Source organism: Polyodon spathula, chromosome 2 (genome assembly GCF_017654505.1).
Source record: "Polyodon spathula isolate WHYD16114869_AA chromosome 2, ASM1765450v1, whole genome shotgun sequence".
NCBI classification, from domain to species: domain Eukaryota; kingdom Metazoa; phylum Chordata; class Actinopteri; order Acipenseriformes; family Polyodontidae; genus Polyodon; species Polyodon spathula.
The window spans coordinates 74559581-74584892 of NC_054535.1; the positions used below are offsets into that span (position 1 = coordinate 74559581).

General features: G+C 41.8%; 1 protein-coding gene across 3 annotated transcripts; it reads right to left on the reverse strand.

The window, feature by feature from the left end:
- Positions 1-288: 288 nt before the first annotated feature.
- On the reverse strand, positions 289-21946 carry c6 (complement component 6). Of its 3 annotated transcripts, none has more exons than XM_041229141.1 (18): positions 21464-21946; positions 19825-20006; positions 18243-18399; positions 12349-12493; positions 10484-10625; positions 9837-9975; positions 8475-8681; positions 7686-7926; positions 7120-7242; positions 6481-6647; positions 5302-5527; positions 4690-4861; positions 4173-4290; positions 3679-3811; positions 2806-2997; positions 2000-2090; positions 1378-1616; positions 289-1058 (listed from the first exon to the last, which is right to left on the reverse strand). In XM_041229141.1, exons 2-18 carry the CDS (start codon positions 19968-19970, stop codon positions 892-894), a joined length of 2805 nt encoding a protein of 934 aa, XP_041085075.1. In that variant the 5' UTR covers positions 19971-20006; positions 21464-21946; the 3' UTR covers positions 289-891. The 3 variants fall into 3 exon arrangements, with proteins under 3 accessions (XP_041085075.1, XP_041085066.1, XP_041085083.1); XM_041229132.1 differs by having other exon boundaries at positions 19825-20019; XM_041229149.1 differs by lacking the exons at positions 12349-12493; positions 18243-18399; positions 21464-21946 and having other exon boundaries at positions 19825-19907.
- Positions 21947-25312: the final 3366 nt, after the last annotated feature.

Below are 25312 nucleotides of genomic sequence, written 5' to 3' on the forward strand. Positions count from 1 at the left end.
TGTGTAGTCCTTTTATAATTTGGTTTATTGATTAGTGGACAATGTTGGAGGACTCAGACACATTTTCGGTTTATTAGCATTCATTTCTTAGAAATTGTTAAGCAAACATTGTAAATGTCAACAAGGCAAAGGTTGATATATTTAAAAAAAACATGTTATTTGGAAGCTATGAAAGATTTCATACTCTAGAGACACTTTTTTACACAGAGAATTGTGAGAGTCTGGAACAAACTCCCCAGTAATGTTGTTGAAGCTGACACCCTGGGATACTTCAAGAAGCTGCTTGACGATTCTGGGATCAATAAGCTACTAAAAACCAAATCAGCAAGATGGGCCAAATGGCCTCCTCTTGTTTGTAAATTGTCTTATATGTACTTAGGACCAACCTCACTTTATCCCCTTAGCAGGAGATTTCATACAAGAAGTTTAGTTTACAGCAGGAGATTTCATACGAGAAGTTTAGTTTACAGGTATGATTTATGTGATTCCGTAAACCGTAGATAAGAATAAAATACACAAAGCATGATCAGGAAAAGATCAAAGATGTTTTTTTTTTTTATTTTAAAATCTGAATGCAAAACAAAACTAAATAACAAAGCATAGTGAAGTACCCTTCTACGTTCAGATATATTATGTTCCAAATACAATATTTTTATTTAAAAAGTGTATTTCGTGTGATGACATTCTTTCAATTTGGTTATTAAGCCAATAACTGAATGTTAAACCTCAAACCTATATAGAGTAAGTACAGAATAAGTAACCTATTGCTACTATGGCTGAAAAAGCATATTGCGATTAGAGATGGATCCAGTGAAGCACGATCCCTGGTATGGTAAATTAATTGCAGCCCTTGCAATAAGACAGCTCTTGTTCTGTTCCATACATATATCATCAGCATTGTCCATCATGCACAAGATTCACTTCTAGTTTGGCACATTTCATTGCCCCCACGAAGCACAGATTCAGAGAACGTTTATTTTTCGTTGTCCCAGTTTCAACACAGTAGCGTTTTCCATCCTTGGGGCAGTTGTATGGCAACAGGCACTCACACTTTGAGTCTGGGGGGAAAAAATGGGTATGAGCATTTAAATTGCATGCATGCTGTATAAAGCATGACAATTCAGTATCTATACAATGAATAGAAGAAATGTCTTATGATGGCGTATTTTCAATTCACATTTTCAAACCAATGCAGCATGGCACTCGCTAGGAGTTGCAAGCTTGCATAGAAACAAATGTCCAAGCATCTATATATGAAAAGGTACCAAATCAGTATGCTACAGGCTTGCACACATAATGAAGAAAAAACCATTTAAAAGATAATAATTTAAAAAAATTAAATAATCTTTAAATCCTCATAGAATTAAGAATCTTTACATGAGCATGTTTCCCATTCGTAGCAGGTGTCCAGCCCACAGGACTCGCGCTTCTCACTCTTATCAGCCAAGCCAGCCCTGAATTCAGCCCACTCGAGGGCAGCTCCACCTGGACAAGGACCTTCACTGAGGAATTGCAGCTTCTCTCCCAGACACCTTCCAGCGTGAATGGCGCAGGAGGATTTCAGCAAAGAAAGACCAGTTTTTGTATCAAATATGCAGATATCTTCTACAAAGGACCTAGAAAAAAAAAACAGAAATCCAAAACAAATGTGTGTTTATTCCTCTGTATTGCTACAAATTCTGAAATTGATAATGGTAATAATTTTTCAACTGTGTGTCTGGTAAATTAACCTGGTATAATAAGTCAATTGTCTAAAGCAATTAATATGTAACATTAAAATGTGAGCAGGTTTTACATTCCGTCACATATAATAACTGCGATATAAGGTCTGCTATAATGCATTAACTCTTTGGGGTCCAAGCTATTTTCTGTTGTTAGATTATGTCTCTTACAGTGCCTGAGTAAAAATATTTAAAGGGTCAGGTCGCGGCGAGATTTTTAATATTAGGCGTACCCTAAGATTGCACAGGAAAATAAATAAATAAATAAATACACTTACCTGCAGTCTTGTTCAGGTGACATGCATACACATTCAGAACCAGCTCGCTTCTCTCCCAATTTGCATTCGGCATCAGGAACAAATGTTTTTGCTGTAAAATGGAAGAAAGCTACATATTTATGGACTGTAGAGTAGACATATAGTGGGAAACTATGGCCCACAAATGAAAAACTATAGTTACCAACGGGACTATAATGCCCGAAGCCACAGGTAACTGTAGTTCTTCCCAAGGGGCCCAAGTTATGTTTTTGAAGTCCATAGCGCACAGTTATTAAAGTTTATTTGGCATAGAACTGTTCATCTGACTTTCTAACTGTGGCATAGAATTCTTGGAGGTGTTCATTGAGTTTGCGACGATTGAATTTATTTACATCGTCGAGTTGGATTTGTTTGATTTGAGGAAGTCAGAAAACACAGAAAGCATAGTTTTTATGGTGATTTTAGTGTTTGCAGCATCTTTGTTTTGTAGTGTATTTTCTGTTGTCTGCCATTTTGCTTTCTTATGTGTAGATAAGGAGTTTTTAAAAAAACTAATATAAGCGATACGTATGTGTGTATATATATATATACACACACACTTTCCAATAATTTCTCTTGTGATTTGTTATTCGTTATTTTGGTAAAGTCTGTCCATCCCTGGGTTGATAAAGCAATGTCAGAATGGTTGGGAATTAAGTAAATTGATGATTCTTTTAAAAACCTCAGTGTTGTGTGGTTGCAGTAGACTTGACACATGCATTTAAAGGCTCGTGAGCAGTAAAAATGTATCCAAATGAAAACAGCGATTAGAAGAAAATTGATAATACCTTTTTCGCAAGTTATTTGGCTATAAACCCCAGGCTCCCAGTCTAGATGCTGTGCACATCTGTAAGACCTGGTGCCACTGATTCGAAACCCTGATGCACAGCTGAGGAAAATGTCTTCTCCAATGTTGTAGTCATCTTTGAATGGAGATATGGAAATTCCACTGGCAACTGCTGGTCTACTGCAAGACTTTTCTAAAGAAAAGAAAAGTCTTATCATTCTTAAATGTCCAAATACTTGACCAGTGCATGCATATGCATGAGAAAAAGCGTCTCGTCTCTAATATGGGGAAATTAATTACAATTGGTGTAATTACAACAGGTACTTTAATACTCTGAGTCAGGCTAGGCATGTGTTCTGATCTATGATGCTTGTTGATGAGCGTTCACTGTTTGTATTTGTTTGCAAAAGCAGTGACATGTTTGGGATATGTATATTTTGCCTGGGAGTTGCCTGACTGAATAATGACAAATAATAAGGAAATAACGCATCATGAAACAGTGCAGTATGTAGTGGTTGAATTCACTCTTAAGCATTCATACTTTTTCTTTGGCGTAGATGCAGTGACTTTAAAATATAACACGTATGGGTATATTCATTCAAAGCACTCAGTTCAAAGAACTTGATATCCACATTTACTGCAGCAGCAAAAAACAGTTCTCTGCAAAAGCAAAACCAGGAAACTGTATTAAGCAACCTTTTTTTTTTTTTTGTGAAAATGTTTTGTATTATAAGTTTGCTAAAGGTGAAATCACGCAACATAATCGACTTATATTCAAGTAAGGCCAGTAAAGTAAGCCAATCGAACAGACAATCGCAAACTCCATCAAACAAATTAAGCTGTAATATATGTTAGCTTCGTTTTAGTGACATACTTATGCACTCCACAGATTTCTTATCCCATGTTCTGTCAGGCAAGCATCTGAAGTATGGGTATCCTTCAACTTCATAGCCAGTGAAACAAAGCACTTCCACCTGTTCACCAAATCTATACAGCCTTTCCTTTGTCTGAAAGCATAAAAAAACAAGACTGAGTCTATCTGACAGCACAGTAGCAATTGCTCTATAACAGATTTTTTTTGTTTTTCAAATTCACCCAACCTGCAGCAGTTGTTATCTTGATCAACCAGGTAATAATTTATTGTATTTTGGGAATGCCCCTGGGTGGCTAATCCTCCCCTTTCTCTCGGAAACTGTAAATGAAGTCAACGCATCATTGAACTGAAGCATTTTTCCGCCAATCCACTTTTAGTAATACTACTTTTACCATTTTGTGTAAAGGATTTGCATGGGAACCACAAGGTCTCAGGTCGCTGACCTTCTTTGTTGAGCCAAATCAGGAGGACTGGTGAATTCATACACATCTTACCCTCAGGTAGCTGTTAGCTGGTGGTTTTGGTTGTGAACACCCAGGTTGTTCAGTTCCTGGTAACAGTTCTTCCTCACCCTCTGTTTTAAATTCATCGTCATTTCTACACACAGCTCCCCTAAGAAACAATGAACAGAGCTTGTTTGGGTGGAACATGAAATGCCTGAGACCATGCACTACAGCTCAGTTAAACAGTCTTCTCTGATCATGATAATAGTTTGTGTTTCAGGGATATGTTGATTATTCAGAATATAAAAAAAGGCAACCCGTGTTTCCCCCAAAAAGTTTATCCTAAAGTTCATTGTGTCTGATATAGTATGTTCAAAAAGGGGCAATAAAAACATTAAGGATATTTATGGGTTGTGTGTATGTAAAATGTAATCATACCATTTATTTAGTTTTTAAACATTTATTGATTCAGTTGAGATTTACATTATACTGTACTGTAGAACTCCCTTTTCCACGTCACATGCCTCCTGAATGCTTGCCATTGTAGTCCATTATTATTATGTCTTACTGGTCCTGGAAAAGAGAGATGGTGCAGTCTGCTTCTTCCTGCTGGTCTCCTGCACAGGCCTTGCCCCCGTTCATTGGAGACGGGTTGTTGCACTCCCGTGTCCTCCTCCTCTTCATGGACGAATCACAGGCACTCCACGGGGCCCAGCAGCTCCAGTACCCATCCACCGCATCTGCAGCGATTAAAACAGAGATCAACGTCAACTTCTCCACTGCACTACCAATCTGACCAACATTTTAGTCATACCTAATTACAACAGAAAACATGATTTGGTTTTCACAATCAGGCCAATCCAATCTCTGTTTACTTTTGTCTCTTACACTGTGACAAACGACCAAAGCATTACAGTAGGAAGCCTCACAAGCGGTTACACATAAACAAATAAACATGGAAGCAAAACCACATTTAGAGCCTCTACCCCTGTCCCAAAGATGCATTTCTGCAAACTCGGGTCCCAGATGATGTTTTCATTTCACCTGACGTGAGGTTATGAATCCCAAAAAGAGTGGATTGGCCATGCGTTTTTAACAACAGCATTGCAAGCTATTAAAGTCGTTATTATGTCTTGGCAAAGAGTGGTTTTCACAGGATGAAGAAGGTGAGGTGCTGTACTTGAAGTGTAGTCAGGAGCCCGTTTCTCACAGTTGTCCCCGTAGGTTCCAGTCTGGCAGACACACATGCACTCTGTGCCAGACAGCACAGGCTTGCCATTGTTGGGGCAAGGATTGCATTTGCAGGAGTCGAACACCTCCAGGTATTCCATCAACGCTCTTTCCAGGTTCTGCCTCCTCGTCGTGGCACAGGGTAAGCCCCGCACCAGATTCAGAATGGGGGCAAGCTGGCAGAAAGAAAAACGTTCAGAGAGTTTACCCTTTAGGCCATGCCAGATTACGATAATAGTTGGTATATGTATGCAGGTGTAAATCCCCATGTTAACTTATCTGTTCGTAGCTATAAAGCCAAGTTTAAAATTAGCAATGTGGTATGTGAAACATGAAGAATGCTTTCAAGGTCCACTAAACAAGCAATAGATTTGGCATAGTTTATACTTAAGCAATAATACCTGGCACAAAGGGCAGTGCCAGAGATTACAGACAATGCCTCAACAAAATCTTGACCTGTTTTTAGCACAAGCCTACTCTTCCCAGAGAAAGATGTTCACTTGATCGTACTGTACCTCCATGTAGGTTTTTGGGGCTTTCTGACAGCATTCAGGGTTTCTCAGTCATTATACAGAATGCCAGCTTGTAGAGGGGCTGGTTTAGACAGGTTTTATTGTATGATTTGTGTATGAGGGTGTTACAGAGCTTTGAATGTAAAACATATTTGTTATTGTGTCATACTAATATACAACTACCTGCTGCCGTATTATTTTTTTCTTTAAAATGTCTTTGATCATGATTCAATATCCCATACCATTATAATACCATTAAATGAGGTATTATATGTAACAATTGTAGAACCTTTAATCCAAACATTAACATTGTGGTAATTACCATTGTATACTGCAGCACGGTATAGCACATATTTATATAACAAACTAAATGGGCTACATTGTCAAAGCTATTTACTCCAAATAGTTATTTAGCTTATTTAATCAAGAAGGTAATAGTTACCAAACCAATAATTATCAATAGAGGCATTTTACTTAGGGACTACTTAAGTACTCTATTTCCTATTTTTCTTAAAATTTACTAAAAAAAAAAAAAGCTTTGATAATCTAACCCAATATGTACAATTGCCAATGTTTGCATGGTAAATTCAAAAGGAGGATGTTATTGTTTCCCTAACCTTATAATTCACAATGGTTGGGTTGTCTTTTACTGACTCAATCCAGTCCTTATGAATGGTACTACTTGGAAGGACTTTGTTTTTTTCCCAAGCCAGCGCTGCTGCATACTCTGTCCTGCCTCCTTTTACCATTGAAATAGACTTCTGAGATGACTTTAGAAAAGAACCTGGGGATATCAACACATGACAGCTGAGCAGCTTGAACACAGTTTGGTTCCAATTATGGAGCTTTATTATTGCAATACATATTTGTCATTTGTGACTCTAAAGGTCCTTCAGAGCTTATTGTGCCCAGACTTCCTAACTCCGTAGCTCTCTTGCACAGCATACTATAGGTGTAGGCCCAGATGTGTCTGTATACACCTGCAGCTATGGGCACAATTACATGCATCTACTCAAAAATATGGGTATTTAATTCAAACAATTTATAAGATGTACTGAGAGCTGAACCAACAAAATTGGGTGGGTCAGTCAATGTGTTTTGCTAGCTCTGACTACGTTGCTAATTTTTTTTTAAAGGGAAAATCTGCATTCATCAATTAACAATATCTAAAACAGCTCAAGACAAAATATAGTTTTACCTTTTTTGATGTAATGAATTAAAAAAAAAAAAACAAGCAAAATGTGATTTACTCTCACCTTCATACTTTTCTGACATCTTGTTCCAGGTGCATGTTTTTTTTACAGTTTTTATGGGGAAAATGAAGTACACCTTTGTGGTTTCTTTCAATATACAATCACTGGCTTGGGAGTCTGTAACACCTGAATATTGGAACCAAGTGAAATTTCATAAATAACAAGTATCTGTAATATAAACCCACCCCCCTCCATGCCTGCAAATTTAAAACTAGATCTATCGGTATGACAAAAAAGTATCATGACGTGTATGTATGTATGTATATATATATATATATATATGTGTGTGTGTGTGTGTGTGTCAACAATACTGGTATGTACAGTCTACCATAGAATATGAAATGGCAATGAAGAGTGAAAATTAAATACTTGATAAAGCGTTAGTATCATGGTAAAGTATAATAAAATTACTGATTTACAGTATGTGAAATAAATTCTTGTGTTCTCAAGATACTGGAAAAAATTTATTGTGTGAAGTATCGCTTCACATTGGTGTTTGACAATACCATAACTTCAGAAAGACTGTTTAGTCAGCTCCCAGCAGCTGCTTTGATTTTGTTCCCACTCACCTGAATTCTTCAGCTCCTCTCTATCATACTGGTAAAGGAGGTCATACTGGCCACCTAATGTACCAGATGTGAAGTAATGGGTCCCAAAGTCCTGAAATATCCTGCTGTATAAAGCGTAATTGTACTCCAAGGGCAGACTGCTCAAGGCTCTCAAGAATGGGCCAGAGAGGTGCAGGTTGGCCTGTTTCATTTTGAATGTTGACACTCCAACCACTTGATGAACTCTGAAGAATTTTGAATCCTGAAAAAAAATGAAAACATTGCCCCACAATAATGATTCAACAAATGTATTTTGTTGAAGCCCAGCATGTGAAGATAGTGTGTGTGTGTGTGTGTGTGTGTGTGTGTGTGTGTGTGTGTGTGTGTGTGTGTGTGTGTGTGTGTGTGTGTGTGTGTGTGTGTGTGTGTGTGTGTGTGTGAAACTTAGGTTTCAAGCTCTAGCTGGCAGTATTTATATGACTGCTTGGTATTGACTATTCAACCTCCAAATCTATGTTACACAGCAAACCAGCAGACAGAATTAAGAAATCTTTTGTACTTTACCAGAATTTTTACATGAGCTTCAGCATTGATGATCCTAAAAAACAACCAAGGACACTACCCCGGTGTCCTCATAGCTAGTTACGGCCATGCACACACAGTGCAATATTATAATAATTCACCAGATAGCCACTTACCTATTCAGGACATTATGCAGAATAAAATTATATATACATCACAGTATGGTGTCAACGTTATTTGTGTACTAGTATTGCCACCCTTCGGGGTTTTGTACAGTCTTTCACTCACCATTTGTTGCGAGGCTTTGACAGCTGTTTTGAAGGATGAGGAACCTTGTGAGCGTGTACGGGAACTACGGATGTAAAAGATTGGAATCCATAAGAAATCTGAACTCTGTGTGCTGAACTGACCGTCGTTAGATTGTTCACTAGCCAGTTCCACTGGCTCACTGTAGGTAGGCTCAGCTTCAGTCTCAAAATCTTCCACGTGCTCCATCTGCGTAAACAAACAAAGGCCTCAAGCACAAATGAACCAGAGAGCATGCTTCTTTTTTCTTTTAGAACTGCAGTTGAATAACAAATTCATTTTCTAATATGTATTGGCTATTGTTCTTGTTCAGATTCACTGCATTTCATGTTCTGTCTCAGTTATTACAACGTGGTAGCATTTTAAAGTTTGAAGCAATCGGTGGCCATTAAGAAGAAAATGACATTTGATCAGTGTGGTATTTATGTATTTCTGGTTGCACTTTACATTGTGTCTCTAATTATTTACTTGATAAATACATGTGGACTTACACATAATTACAATGTTATTTTGCATAGTTGCAATGTACTTAATGTGTAAATGTTTTTGCAAGATAAATGTTTGTAAACAATTGTATCAGGGGGACCGGTTAATTGTTACACTGGCGTTCCAGTTCTACTCTTAGAGACAGGACATGTTGAGGTCACAAGGTTCCTTTAACTTTACATTTTTCTCCAGAATGTGATGACTGAAACAGAAAATGAAATCCAAAGTGAATCTGAACAACAACAAGAATATAGCAGTTAAGATAGCTGGGATATTTAAGTTATTTAATTTTCTGATTTTGAAAACTCAAAACATGGACATTCCAAAGAAACAATATGGTGGGCTCTCAATTAATTTACTGTGCAGTTTGATTATATATAAACATTTAAACCTGAAAAAAAAGTCAAAAAATCAAAACCCTAATGTAAGAAAAAGCCTACAATTAATGTATTAATTACTTCTTCTTAAGTTTAATTTAAGACTTGGATAAAACTATTACGTTTCTGTAACTAAAATTGTGTTGTAATTTTCAGCAACCTACATGTACATTTTCTTAAATTTTGTTGTTGTTTTAAAGCCAATAATGTTTAAATGTATATGTTAACATTTGACTTTAACCTCATTTAATAATACGTTGAAAGTCAACTATGTACTGTACCACTGTGATTAGATGTGTGCACTTCACTATTACAAATGATAAGTGTATTCTACAAGACCATTTCAGGTTCAATTTCTGTCTTCAAGACGAACATTTTGATCAATTATCTTTCCTGAAAGTAGAATTCCAATGTACTGTTAAATGCAAACAAAGGCAGCTTCAGTAGTTTGTTTTGCTGTTGTTGTTTTGTTTTTTTTTACCTGAAAAACGACACTTTCTAGGTTCTCAGGAATCCTGTAAGTTTGCCTTTTGTCCTTGTTTTTTATTGTGTTGCAAACGCCTCCATAAAAATTGTTCTCAAGGACATCCCCTCGAATTTCTTCTGCCATGATATCAAATCTAAAGGAGAGACATTTAAGACAGGTTTATTTCACGATACTGATTTCTGGTAATAAATATTATTTTAAACATTATTCACTTTCATTGGGTTTCCAAATCGTGTGATAAAACAGTACAGTGCAATTTGTTTAAATACACGTCATAAACAGTCCACAGCATGATTGATTCATTTAAAGAGGCACTTAACAGACTTTTTATTAATTAACATTCAAAGCAGGATAGGTGTAGTGAGCATGAAACCATTTTGACAGGGTTTACATTTCCTTGAGTATCAGTGAAGCACACTTGTTGAATATTTATTAGTTGTTTGTTCTTTTATATTTTAATAAGTTTCAGTGAAATGCCAAATTGCATGTCAATAAAAGATACCACACAAAATAAAGACATGCCCTTTCATTTCTACACAAAGGGTGTCATCATGTTCAGCCACAAACACACACGTCCACACAGATACTACATGTACAGCGAGTTTCAGCAGTAAGTGTAAACAAGGCTCCCAAGTTCTTACCCACTGCCCATAAGCTGAACGCTGGGGATGCTGTGGTAACTCCGGGTACAAACCTTCTTTACTCTCCCACAGTGTTTCTCATCCGACATATCTCCGCAGTCATCATCACCGTTACATTCCAAGTTTGGTGGAATACATCGACCTGGAACCCAAAAGCAGATGCTACACTTAAAGGGTGCCATTCCCACTATCATTCTTTCTATAACATAATAATTTTTATACCTCAAAATTTGAAAGTAAATGGGCTCCCAAGCGGCGCATCCAGTAAAGGTGCTCTCCGTGTGGAGTGCAGGATGTGCCCTATAGCCTGGAGGTCGGCAGTTTGAGTTCAGGCCATTCTACTGCCAAATGTGGACAGGGGTTCCCAGGGGGCGGCGCAGAATTGGCTGAGCACCGCTCGAGGGGGGAGCTGGGTTGGCCAGGGTGTCCTCAGCTCACCATGCACCAGTGACTCCTGTAGATTGACCGGGCGCCTGCGGGCTTGCCTGTAAGCTGCCCAGAGCTGCGTTGTCCTCCGACGCGGTAGCTCTGAAGTGGCTGCACAGTGAGACTGCAGAGTGAAAAGAAGCAATCGGCTGACAGTACACATTTCAGGGGACAGTGTGTGTTTGTCCTCGCTGCTACTGAGTCAGCGCAGGGGTGGTGGTGGTGGTGAGCTGAGCCTAAATACAATTGACCATTTCAAATTGGGAGAAAAACAGGGTACAATCAATTGCCGACTTGTAACGCTAGGGTTTTACACTCCATTGAGCTGCATGGAACGGCAGGACTAGGACGTGAACCTGAGACCATGCAGTTAAAAGACAAACGCCTTACCAGTCAACTAAAGAGCAAGCTCTCCAGTCAAGAGGAAAGTACGTGTCTTATGCTGATGGTAGCGTTATGAACCCATCAGCCACCAGGAGGGGGATCATTACAGACTACTAAATAAAACAATTTGAAAATTAAAATACTTGTTGGAACAAATGTCTTTTCAAGCTTACAAAGATATTTAGTAAGCAATGGGGTATGAGTTGGGTAAAATGGGCAACAAATTCACCACCACACAGTACTTTTATTTATTTGTACCAATAATTGGTGAATAACAATCAAGCAAATTTAATGTGTCAGGATGAAATAGAGTTTTGGAAGGAGTGTTCAGTGAAAGTTAATGCCTAGCCTGAATAAAGATAAGTAATACACCATGGTAGCACTACCTGAGTGTTTTGGATTTGATTCTGATTTGTTTTGTTATGTTTAAACCTTTTATTTTGGTCATTACACCTTGTTTATTTGTTCCTGTGTTTTGTTTGTGTTTTTGTTAATAAACACCTTAACTGCAGTTCTGTGTTTCTGAGTCTCCCTCCTGCCAGTAACCAGCCTGGCCAGCGACAGCACCCTCTCAAATTACAAATGCATTAAACAAAGTAAAATAGCACCTTCAGTGAGAGTTAGATTTGGACACGCTTTGTAAAAGGATTCTACCATGGCTCATCCAGTAAAGGCAGAGTCGAAGGATCATGTATGCTAAGTTGCCAATCTTGGCCTTATAAAAGCTTCCCAAAATGTATTAACAGCATTGTAAAGTGAACAGTGAAAGTATGAGGTAAGTATTATTTATCCCAGAGAGGTATGGTGAAGCATATTAAACAAATGTCAAACCATGGTGAACTATGGTAGATGCACTGCATGACCTTGTGGGCTCATGAGTGAGTTTGCACTCAAGTGGGTTGAGGAGGAAAGCCTTGTGTACCGACACAACCCGACTGTCAGCAATACTTGATTTAAAAGTAATGAGCAGAGCAGATGATTGGAGGACACTGCCACAGTATCTTACTTTACAGCAGATTTCTTTCTAGGTGCGATTTCCAGGAGTTTTGTCATACCGTTGTCACAGGAGAACTTATTACTGCAGTCCATCTCTTCTATTTTGCAGAGTTTATCTGGGTAACAAACCCTCCACTCCGACAGAGTGTCACTGCAGGGCTGGCCTCCAAACTGGCTGGGGCGCACCACTGACCTGGTTCGAAACTGTAACAAACGCGTGTGTTTTAACATTTCTACTATTCACACACAGATGGGAAAGTCAGTGTAGAAATACACTGGAAAATACATTTAACATATCAGACAAATTATGAAATCAGTCAAAAAAAAAATCACTTTGGATATTTGATAAAGGACACGATAGTATACCCTTAAAAAGACCAATGATTTCAATGTCTGATTGAACTGCAAACTAGATGAATATGTAAGACCACATTTACTTTGCAGCAAAGGTTTACATTTGTGAAAGCATACAGGTACTGTTTATTGAAGCCCTTTCTGTTATTCAATTGAATTTCCAAGCAGGCTTTATGTAACTAATTATAATAAATTATTTATTTATTTATTTATTTATTTTTTAAGGATGCAATTGTTGCTGTATTATTTCTATAGGTTGTCTCACTAGGTACTGTATTGTATTAGAACCCGAAAAAGAGGCACATGTGGACACTTCTGCTTCTTTAACTTGAACTCTAGCACTGCATTGAGTACATTACCGTTTATTAATAACATTTATTTAGAAAATAGTCTATATTAGACATGTACAACCCATTTTAATAATTAAAAAAATATGTAGTTGTGAACATACACATTGCAGTGTTCTATATGCCATGCTGTTCCCTTTCAAGTGGGATGACAACCATTACCGAATGGGAAGAGCTCGCTGATCCGTCAATCACTGAGCATATATAAAAAAGCTGCCCTATCAGGGCCCTGCTGTGAGGAGGAAGTCCCTCCCACCTCCTGCTGAAGAGGGGCAACCTCACAGTAGCATATCGCCATTTTCTCTCTCACCTCACTGAGACAACTCGTAAATTGCTCTCTTTGTGCTGGAAATTGGCTCATTTGTACATTTTCTTTACCTGCAATCGTCCAGGTAGTTCAAGATCCAAATACTTCGCAGCCTGAGTGGAGCCAGTGCTGCATCCATGCACTTGGAAAATGTGCGGGGATATTTTCTGTGCACGGGATGGATCGGGACATGGAAGTAGGAGTCTTGCAGGTCAATCGATGTGAACCAGTCACCCGACTGGGCGGACTGGAGGATACGCTGTGCAGTCAATATGTTGAACTTCCTTTGTTTGAGGAACATGTTGAGGACCCTGGGGTCCAGAATAGGTTGGAAACCGCCATCCCTCTTGGACACCAGGAAGTACCTGGAGTAGAAGCCGATGAGGGCATTGCTTGGGTTTACCAAGCGCACAGAGTTCTTCTGATGAAGATTGGCGATTCCTGTTGAAGGAAAACCGCTCATGCTGGTTCGACGGTGGTAAGGAGCACACCCTTGAAGGGTGGCGAGCCTAAGCAGAACTGCAGAGCATAACCATGTCTCATAGTCAATAGCACCCAGGAGTCCTCCTGAGTGCAGCCTTGCCATGTGTCCATTGGTCAGTCCGGTTTTGAGGGGGGGAAGGTGGCAGCTGGAGCTGCTCAGGGGCAGTCTCCCTTGGGCTTGGGAGGGGGCACGTCTTTCTTAGGCTTCGGCCTCAGTTTCCAACCAGAGAACTTTAGCCAGAGAGCCACCTTACCACTGGCTCTTCCTCTGCCTTCTTGCTTGGTCTGTAGTTGCCTCCAGTTGCGCCATCTTCTCGGTCTCCACGACTTTGTCACTGTCTGAAGCTCTCCTGCATCCGTCTAAGTTGCCCGTTCCTGCAGCTTCGCTGCTAGCTGCGACTGGTAAAGCACCAGTATGGCCATTGCATTTGCCGCTCGGACTGATTACGCTGCTGACGCATATGCTTTTTCTGCAGTGTGTAGCAGGGACTCTGCTGTTCTGGAGCCTGAGGGAGCAGACGCCAGGTTGCTCCAAGATGAGCGAACTAGCTCCAGGAAGTCCTGGCATAAAGGAAGGGCTTGTTGTGGGTGCCCCCTCTGCTTTAAAAAGCGATTTCCCTTCCCCTCCTGTTCTGCTGGCCAGGGAATGTTCGTGGCATCATGGCCCAGAACTCTTCCCTCTGCGATATATGCGGAAGGGATCCGACCTTGACACTGTAAAGGACAGCTCATCTGGGCTTGGGGGTCTATGTGGGGCCAGGGATGGAGAGCGGGAGTGGGGAAGCTGGGGCTGCCCGGTGATAGGGGGCAGTCTACCCTGAGACTTCAGCAGGGTCTCCAGCATGGTCTGCTGGGCCCTCACCGCCTCTGCGTTCTCCTGAAAACGGCGCTCAGCTGAGCCTGGCTGCCTGCCTCCTGGCGAACGCCCTCTCTAGCAGTGCCGCCTAGGCGGCAACCATCTCGCCTCCTCACAGGGGAGCCTAAGCCTCTGCACCGGTGGTGGGGAAGGTGAGGGTGACCCAGGGGTATGGGGGAGCTCCCTTGTCACAGTGGCAGGCAGGGTTCCAGAGGACCTTTAGGAAGGGCCCTGGACCACAGATCTCATTCTCCCCTGCCCCGAGGAGAGAGACTCCGCTGGGGAGAAGGCTGCCCTCCTGCGCTTTGTTCGTTTAAAGAACTTTTGGCAGGGAGAGCAGTCCAACTTGGCCGTGTGGTCTGGCCATAGGCATCTGTTGCAGGAAGTGTGTTCATCCTGTCTGGGGAGCTTTGCCGCACACTGATCGCACGGTGGAAGCCAGTAAAGGACCCTGTAGAGCGCACTAACATGGTGCGGGGCATCTGTGCTGAGCAACGCGTTGGTGCCGAGCTGCTTGTGTTGGTAATCGACAGCGAGTAATCGGCATCGGTGTCGGCATCGTAGGTGCACCGATCAGTGTCAGTGCCCAGAAGAGCGAGGATGGTGCCGGGCTGTCAATTGGTGCAGAGTGTATTGCGTCGGCGCCGAGGAATTGCGGTCGGTGCCGAGCTGTTGCGGTCGGTGCCGAGGAGGAGCGCGCTCGGTGCCAAGTCAATCAGTACCGCAGAAGAGAGCGGTCAGTGCCGAGCGGTCGGTGCCGGGTCAATTGGCACCAAGGTCGGTGCTGGGAGAGTGTGGTCGGTGCCGAGTGGTCGGTGCTGAGGGAGAGTGCGGTCGGTGAAGAGAGCAGTCAGTGAGTGGTCGGTGCTGAGGGAGATTGGCACCAAGGTTGGTGCTGGGAGAGTGTGGTCGGTGCTGAGGGAGAGTGCCGAGTGGTCAGTGCCAAGTGGTCGGTGCCGAGTGGTCGGTGCTGAGGGAGAGTGCGGTCGGTGCCGAGTGGTCGGTGCTGGGAGAGTGCGGTCGGTGCCGAGTGGTCGGTGCTGGGAGAGTGTGGTCGGTGCTGAGGGAGAGTGCGGTCGGTGCGGTGCTGGGAGAGTGAGGTCGCCGAGTGGTCGGTGCTGAGGGAGAGTGTGGTCGGTGCCGAGTGGTCGGTGCTGAGGGAGAGTGCGGTCGGTGCCGAGTGGTCGGTGCTGGGAGGGTGTGGTCGGTGCTGAGGGTCGGTGCTGGGAGAGTGTGGTCGGTGCTGAGGGAGAGTGCGGTCGGTGCCGAGTGGTCGGTGCTGAGGGAGAGTGTGGTCGGTGCCGAGTGGTCGGTGCTGAGGGAGAGTGTGGTCGGTGCCGAGTGGTCGGTGCTGAGGGAGAGTGCGGTCGGTGCCGAGTGGTCGGTGCTGGGAGAGTGCGGTCGGTGCCGAGTGGTCGGTGCTGAAGGAGGGTGCGGTCGGTGCTGAGTGGTCGGTGCTGGGAGTGTGTGGTCGGTGCTGAGGGAGAGTGCGGTCGGTGCCGAGTGGTCGGTGCTGGGAGAGTGCGGTCGGTGCCGAGTGGTCGGTGCTGAGGGAGAGTGCGGTCGGTGCTGAGTGGGTCGGTGCTGGGAGAGTGAGGTCGGTGCCGAGTGGTCGGTGCTGGGAGAGTGCGGTCGGTGCCGAGTGGTCGGTGCTGAGGGAGAGTGCGGTCGGTGCCGAGTGGTCGGTGCTGGGAGAGTGTGGTCGGTGCCGAGTGGTCGGTGGGAGAGTGTGGTCGGTGCCGAGTGGTCGGTGCTGGGAGAGTGCGGTCGGTGCCGAGTGGTCGGTGCTGAGAGGTGGTCGGTGCCGAGTGGTCGGTGCTGAGGGAGAGTGCGGTCGGTGCCGAGTGGTCGGTGCTGGGAGAGTGTGGTCGGTGCCGAGTGGTCGGTGCTGGGAGAGTGCGGTCGGTGCCGAGTGGTCGGTGCTGGGAGAGTGCGGTCGGTGCCGAGTGGTCGGTGCTGGGAGAGTGCGGTCGGTGCCGAGTGGTCGGTGCTGGGAGAGTGTGGTCGGTGCTGGAGGGAGAGTGCGGTCGGTGCCGAGTGGTCGGTGCTGAGGGAGAGTGCGGTCGGTGCCGAGTGGTCGGTGCTGGGAGAGTGCGGTCGGTGCCGAGTGGTCGGTGCTGAGGGAGAGGAGTCGGTGCCGAGTGGTCGGTGCTGAGAGTGCGGTCGGTGCCGAGTGGTCGGTGCTGAGGGAGAGTGCGGTCGGTGCCGAGTGGTCGGTGCTGAGGGAGAGTGTGGTCGGTGAGTGGTCGGTGCTGGGAGAGTGCGGTCGGTGCCGAGTGGTCGGTGCTGAAGGAGGGTGCGGTCGGTGCTGAGTGGTCGGTGCTGGGAGTGTGTGGTCGGTGCTGAGGGAGAGTGCGGTCGGTGCCGAGTGGTCGGTGCTGAAGGAGGGTGCGGTCGGTGCTGAGTGGTCGGTGCTGGGAGTGTGTGGTCGGTGCTGAGGGAGAGTGCGGTCGGCGCCGAGTGGTCGGTGCTGAGGGAGAGTGAGGTCGGTGCTGGGAGAGTGCGGTCGGTGCCGAGTGGTCGGTGCTGAAGGAGGGTGCGGTCGGTGCTGAGTGGTCGGTGCTGGGAGTGTGTGGTCGGTGCTGAGGGAGAGTGAGGTCGGCACGGAGTGGTCGGTGCTGAGTGGTCGGTGATGAATCAGGGTCGGCGTCAAGGAGGGTGTTCAAGCAGGTGCCCAGTTAAGTCAGCGTTGAGTTCAGCACCGAGGAGACCGCGGTCAATGCCAGGCTGATATAGTCGAGTCAATCAGCGTCGGCATCAATCGGCGTAGAGGACGGCACCACGAGCCTGCGGGGTCAACCTACAGCACCACAATAGTCAGCAACGGTACAAACTAAAAGAGAATAAAAAGCTGATCGCCAATCTCAGACAGAGCGGTCGAAACCAACTCTAATCGGTAGAAAACTACAGATGCAAGACTAAGGAAAATGAGCAATCTCAGAAACACTTGATAGTGGTATCTTACCGTGTATATAATTAATTTGTAGCTCGAAACCGAACAAACCAGCCAATTTTCGGAACAAAGAAAGCACAAGGCATTCTTGACCAGTCTCAGTGAAGTGAGAGAGAAAATAGTGATATGCTACTGTGAGGACGATCCTCTTCAGCAGGAGGTAGGAGGGGCTTCCTACTCAGAGCAGGGCCCTGATAGGGCAGCTTTTTTTATATATGCTCAATGATTGACAGTCAGAGAGGCTCTTCCCATTCGGTAATGGTTGTCATTCCACTTGACAGGGAGCCCGAGTCATGGTAATAACCTAGCGTTCTGCTGTACTTTATATGTGGGAACATTGTAATATTGTACAGCAGCTTACTTACATGTGCGAATAATATGCTATTCCCAAAGTGATATTAAAGTGAGGCAGAAATTAGCTGTATGACAATAACCAATGTGCTATTACCAGGAGTTCCTCCCCATGGACTCCCACTATATTGTGTGGTGATAATAAGGAGAGGGTGTTATTAACAGGCATGATATTAAGCATGAAGTTGACTTTCCACAGATGTGTTACGTGCTTCAAACATGTTATTGTATAAATATTGGTAGCATTTTGCAGTATATTGAAATGAATCTTAGAAAAGTTTGGTGCTGTTTTTTCCCTTTACCTGTTTATTAGCACAGGGACTGCACTCAGACCAGGGCCCGTAGTTTCCAAGCACACAGTTTATTGGGCAAGCTTCCTGGTTGCAGGCTCTGCTCTCTGAAGTTTTGCACAGCTGGTTACAGTAGTTCTTGTAATAGTAATCGTCATAAGTCATTTCTCTTGGGAGAAAACAGTACCATAGTTTAAACAAACCAGTTCATCGTTTTATCAAGATACTCATTTGTATCATCCTTGTAAATGGCTACCATGATGGAAATGGGTGTTAATCGCATTTTTAATGGGTGTTAACCGTACATGCTTTTGACAAGTTCATAATATGCATCACTATACTGTTCTTTACCTTTTTGGTCAATCCTTTGCTTGTTACACTTTATAAAGGGAGGCTTATGACTGAGCTGTGTAGCCTGATTTAAACAGGTTATAAGTCACTAAAGAAATGAGAAGTTTCTAACCTTGCCTTTTCTTAATCAACTGCTGTGGACCACAGTTGGCCCCTGTCCTATCCTATCTATATTCAGCACCAACCAGTCTTCCAAAATTGACATCCCTATATACAATTGACATCACTGCTCTATACATACACTTTAATTGAGTTGAATTGATAGTGATCTAATTTGTTGAACTTGTAAATGTACCTCTTCAGCTCTTCCACAATTAGTTTATCTTTAAGGAAATATTCAAATATTAGTAAATAAATGTTATAGTATAATAATGTACGATATATATCGATTTTTTGAACAGTGCAGGATTACCATTGTGGCTGTGTAAACTTATCTGACTGTATTTAAAATGCAATGCCTTTTTTCAGCGTGCTAAAATAATCGTATATCCCTGTGACAGAGAGCGAATGAATCCTAATCAACAATCTCTCTCCCAACCTGTGAGGGCACTGTATAACCGGAGCAGTGTGCCCCGTAATGGATGGTTTGGCAGTTCATTCCAGGGTCAGTTGGAAGCCAGCCAGCTAGGAACGGGGCTGGGCCACCAGAAGTCAGCGCCTTAATGCTATAGGCAACATGTTAGTCACAGATTGGAGGAGATGTGATTGTGCGTGACGGAGGGTATTTAGGGGAAATGGCCCCAGTGATCTATTCCTCCATCATGGTTACGGACTGACCGTGAGGAATGAAGAGAAATGGTAAGTGTTTAGTGTTGTACTGTCTGTCTTTAACTGTGTCTTGTTTGTCATTGTAGATGGATAAAGATCCGGGAGCTGTTTCTGTCAAGCCAGCATTAAACCTGGACTGCACTGTACCACTATAAAGCACTTGTTTCACATTCACAACAACACTTGCACCCGGAGCACTCACTGTTGGACTGGTGAATGTGCAGGTGTCTTAAAGTGTGTGTTTGTTTGCATTATATGTGCATTATAAAGTATACCACAGTACAATGCACACAAGAGATTGAAGAGGGTATGTTAAACATCTGATAATATTATATTCAAAAACTGAAATACTGGAATCTTTTCTGCAGTTTGGAGGAAGGAACTTTAAAAAAAAAAAAAAAAACTTTCCTCCTTTAACAAAATATTTCACTGTTGATATTAAGATTAAAGGAGATGAAGGTTAATTGTTGCTCACCTTTGCCTCATTTGAGTTCCATAGTTGCAGGTTTTGGAGCACCTGGTCCATGATGCCCACGGATACCGATCACAATAGCAAGCTAGCCCTCCACCAATGACAAGATTCAGAACTAGCAGGAGGAGAAGAACACGCTGGTCGTCCATGGTAGCGCACAAGATCTGAAACAGTCCCAGAGAGGACTGCAAAAGAGATCTGTCGGCCAAATAAAACAACCACCACGCAATCAAACTCAACATTACAAACACCAATAGTGTATGATACTGGAGAGTGGCTTCCCTGTGTGCCCTTTACTATCTGGACTCGACAAGTTCCTTCCAGTCCTGCAAGATGGTGGATCTCATGTTTTTGTTTTTCTTTACTGTGAATAAAGTGTAGGCCTATTTTGTCTTTTATTCTACATCAGAGGTAGGCAACCCCAACAGCTCCATTCCATGTTCTTATTCAAAGCATGTATTAAATTAAGCCAAATAACCCCCCTGACCTGGTTAACCAGAATGGACAAACACCCAGTTCCCTGCCCCCGCTCTGTGGGGCTGTGCATGCACTACCTGTACAATCCCAAAAAACAGCTTTATTCATGATATATAAATTACAAAACAAAACAAAACAAAAAAAAAAAAAAAAAAACAGTAAAAATGTTATTATGATCCTGTGGTAAACACAATATTTTTTACTTAATTTGCTACTGTAGAGGAATAAAAAGTTTAGTATTTGTATTACTTTTATATTTTCACTTGTTGCCTACTGAACTGCAAGCTTTAACAGCCTGCAAGGAGCCTGTGTTTCTTAATAATAATGAATTGTGGACAACAGACTTATGTGCAGTCAGAGGCAATATAGTGCATAGTGCCCAAACATTTTTAGGGTTTGTCTAAAAATCAACTGCATTCGCACTGCTGCCTATATTGTTTATGTGCTGAGGAAGATATTATCCTGCCAATTAGATAATATCCTGAAGCACAATCACAATTAGCACTTTTTTTTTTGTTTAGCATTCTCACTATTGTCTGTTTTTAATTTGTAACAGAAATGGGCACCCTGGAAATTAAACACAATTATCATTTTGAACCTTGCTGAAATAGACAAGCAATGATGTATATAATCGCAAGCATTTCAACCTTTTCAGAATTGTAGACCAATAGACAGGTCTGGGAAAGACTCCCAAATTTGCAGTCCCCTCTAGCTGTATGTAAAGGATTATTCATTTGTATAGCTATGCCTGTTTTCATTTATTTTACTATAGGTGACACTGTTTATTACTGGTAGAGTATTCTGTAGTTACTTTGTGCTGAAAGAGTTAAAGAGTTCATCAAAATTCTTCCTTTGGTTTTTGTGTTAGGCAACATGTATTACAATACAGACACAGTGCAGTGCCATAATGATAAGTAGTTTTTCAGTATATAAAACTCCAATGTTTGACAATAAATAAGGCAACACGTAAAACTTGAATTTGCTTTTTTTAGGTAAACACAAGCGTCTTTAAAAACGTATAATGAAAACATTTCTTATGGGACTACTAAAAAGAAACAACACTGAGTGTTGTATAGTTATGTATAACACAAAATAATTCCTGTAGCCTTTTTCAGTAACCTTAACAAAGAAACAGCAGAGAGTTTAAACAAAATCTCAGACTCACCAAGGTATGCAGCAGATCCGTTGGTATCAGAGAGGCAACAGCGTTTTGACAGCCTGTGTCTGAACAATATTAAGCTAGGAGAGCTTCTTCAGATTGCAAGGGGAGGGAATCTAAATCCCACCCACTAAAGCAGAATAATAAATCAAAGCCACTGTCTTCAAACAAAAGTGTTCAGCCAGGGAAATGATGTGAAAATTCAGTATAATGTCAACACTTACATTGCATTGAAGTTGGAATTTGTAAATCATATTGTTCATTTGGGATGGGGAATTGGGTGGGGGAGGGAGTTCTGAGGTTAATTGCCTTTGTCTCATATTCAGGCACAAACACTATTTATTGGAGGATTTGGAACTGTTCAAACAAACACATAACTGAACAACAGCAAAACCGAAAGGATGGTATTTAATGGTTTCCCAGCTGGCCCTGCAAACGCTATCAATTAGGCACAGCTGCAGTGTTTCTAATGCTGCTAAGAAGTTTAACTTTAATATAACTGTTTGTCAAGGTTTCTGTGGCTAGGGCCACAGTAGCACACAATACACAACTCGTCACTTTATGGAGCAAACTTCTACAGGCTTTATCTGTCATAATCTCGCTTGGATCCAGAGTGGTGCTTTGCCAGTTCAGGAACTCCTGGGAGCCTGAATGGACAGGTTAAGCAGAATCAAAGTACCCACTGTGTCCAGGGACGAGTTGCTTGCGCCCACTATCATCCCCCTTGTGAAGTCTTTGAGTGGGTTTCGAGAACCCACAATACAAACAAACCTCATTCAAATTCATATTCACTTGCGATGTCACAAAAAAAATGCCTGATTATGTTAACAAACCCTTAAGGTAAGGGCACTTGCACCCAATCCCAAAACAAAAAAACAGAATTATAAATAGGAAGCAGGAAAACCATGAAGTTTACATTTGAAATGTTGCTAGGCTTTAAACTTGTGGGGCCCTCACCATGTCATCCGAAATGCATTTCAAAATGTGATGACATTCAGTAAGTACATTACAATGCACTGCAGTTAGTTGTCTTTTGACATAGCTATTGAATACAAACAGCATAACAAAATAAATAAATAAATAAATAAATAAATAAATAAATAACGATACCACTTTATAATATGGTTTCTTAAAGAGCAGCTTGGTAGGGTATGAAACATACATTCATGTAACTACTGTATTCTTCTTGTTTAGATATTTTTTTTTTTTTTATCATTTTCTGTTTCAGCCGTCCCATTCCGGAGGCTTTTTAAAGTCTCCAAGTTATGTCTATCTCTCAGTACATCTAGTACACCAGAGTGTGTAACTACTAACGTGTTCCCTTGCAACACTGCCCCTGGTGGATGTAAGATATTGTATTCTTTACACACCAGACGCGATGCGATTTTTCGCAGTGACATGACCATACACACACCTGAAGCTACACAGGTGCGATGCGACCTATCTGAAAACTGGCAGATCTATAAAACTATTAAAAACTGCTATTGATAACACTAAGAGCAAGTACATATTCGTCAACATATTGTGGAAATTACGAGTGTCTTCTCCGGAGGTATTTCAACATACATGGCAATAAATCACACATACCAGGCTCACCCAGTTTCTTCGAAATGGACTCCCACGCATTATCTTTCACCTCTGTATCTTTATAATTGTGATGATCTTTGTTATAAAACTCTGGCTATTTTTTCAAAGGCAAGTATTATTGTTTCCTCCGTCATTCTGGATACTGCTTCCGCCTGCTAGACCACGTGCATTGAAGCTGTTCTCGACAAATCGCAAAAAATAGGATTCAATTCTATTTATTTCGCGTCACTCCGGTGTCGCCCTGGTGTCGCTCTCACGTCTCCTGTTGTGTCGCCTGTGGTGTGAAAGATACTTATCAAAAGTACAGGTTCTATTAATTATGTCCAGGATGTACTACTGTAACTGAAACAGATACTGACACAAAGCGACTCTAGACAAAAATAATCATACATGAGTTATGATAACCAAGTTGCTTTTTAATATTGCCTATTTGAAAAAACATGCCAAATTTCAACAGGAATACAAATGTATGTATTTTAGGAGAATTTATCTTTAATTTACCTATTTTTTTGTCGTTTACTATTTTAATATGAAACAAATTCGCAAATTACAAATATTACTATCCACTAGAAGTCTTTTTCATTGAAACGTGTCAATCAATTCTAAAAGTAGATGGCAGGTTTTATTGTCTGTATAAACTCTTTGAGGGGACTGTTGTGTAGTTACACAAAGCTATACAAACACATTCCTTCTTTGTTTATCCTGGAGTGGAGCTCTGATTCAAGTCATCCATCAACACTGGAATAAAGAGTTTGTGCCTCCATCTGGGAATTCCCATAAATACAACAGTTGCCAAATGTTTTGTTCAAGGACCTTGGCTTGGGATGCTTTTTTCTTTCAAATTCAATTTTTCCCACTTAGGCAAGGGACAGCAGAGTAGTTGTGTTTCTGGTAAACAGTTGGCAATGAAAATGAAATATATGTGATCATTTCAGGTAATTTTCTTTTTAAGTTGTTACAAAATCCAAAATATATAAATGTGTATTTTTTATTGATATTTTACGGCTACAATTTGCACAAAAATCCCCAAATTACTTAAAATCTAAATAGTCTGTACATTTATAGAGCTGTCAGACAAGACTGTTTTGACATCCTTTTTTATCCATGTAACATGGCACTTTGAAACATTGGACTAGCTTTATAATTTACTCCAAATGGAAAAACAAATGCAATAAACAACTCAGCTATTTAATACGTTTTTATATATATATATATATATATATATATATATATATATATATATATATATATATATATATATATATATATATATTAGAATTGCATGCGATCAAAAATTGGATTAAATAGCTTTAAGAATCTCCCTCTATAAATATCCGTGAGCATTGTGCAGGAGTTTAGAGGCAGTTCTTCAGTAGTTTGGAACTCAGAGCAGCACTTGCTGTGCCTCGTTTGCTTTGCAGAGCAGCATTTGCTGTGCCTCGTTTGCTTTGCAGAGCAGCATTTGCTTCAGTAGTTCTGTTTTGGATTTTGTTTGATTTTATTTTGCTATTTTTGTAAATAAAAGTGCTCTGATAAGCACTTAACTGCAATCTTCTGACTACTAAATGTTGTATTCCCGCCTCTAACTAGCCTTGACCGCAACACTGCCTGTCTACTCTTGATCTAAAACTCAATAACTCAATCAACCAGTAGCCATCAAAGGGGGTTCTTGTGTGCGCCGAACACAGTAAACCGCCTTGAGCCGGGAAATGATTGGTTAGCCTCGGAGTCCTCAACTATACATCAATCAAGGAACAGGTCAAACATGTATGATTGGAACATATAGCAAAGGGCTTTTAAAAAATAAGTGAGGTGAACAATGTAAAGAATTGTATGAATTCAGTCAGCTTGAGAATTAATTGTAGTTTTGCTGTAGTGATTGAATTGTATGTTACAAACCATACCTGGGGCTTGTACAAAACAAAGCCTGTACCGGGAACGAGGGCAGGTGTCATGGGCAGCATACGCATTCAGATTTTACTAATGCTTGAAATATCCACATGCCATCCTGCAAAAGTACTATCAGCACCATAGATGTAATTTTTGTCACAGTTCATGATTTTTTTTTTTTACTTTTGGTTGAGAAAAAAAAGGATCCTTTTATGTTAGCATACGGTTCCTTTCCAGCACATGACGCAGTATAGAAGGCAATGGAGCGCCAACAAGCTTGTTTAAAACTATCAAGTTCTATTCTGATGTGTTGACCAATACCAGGGTATATCAGGGGCGATCATTTGAATGGCAAATTACACAGAAAGAGAACACCAC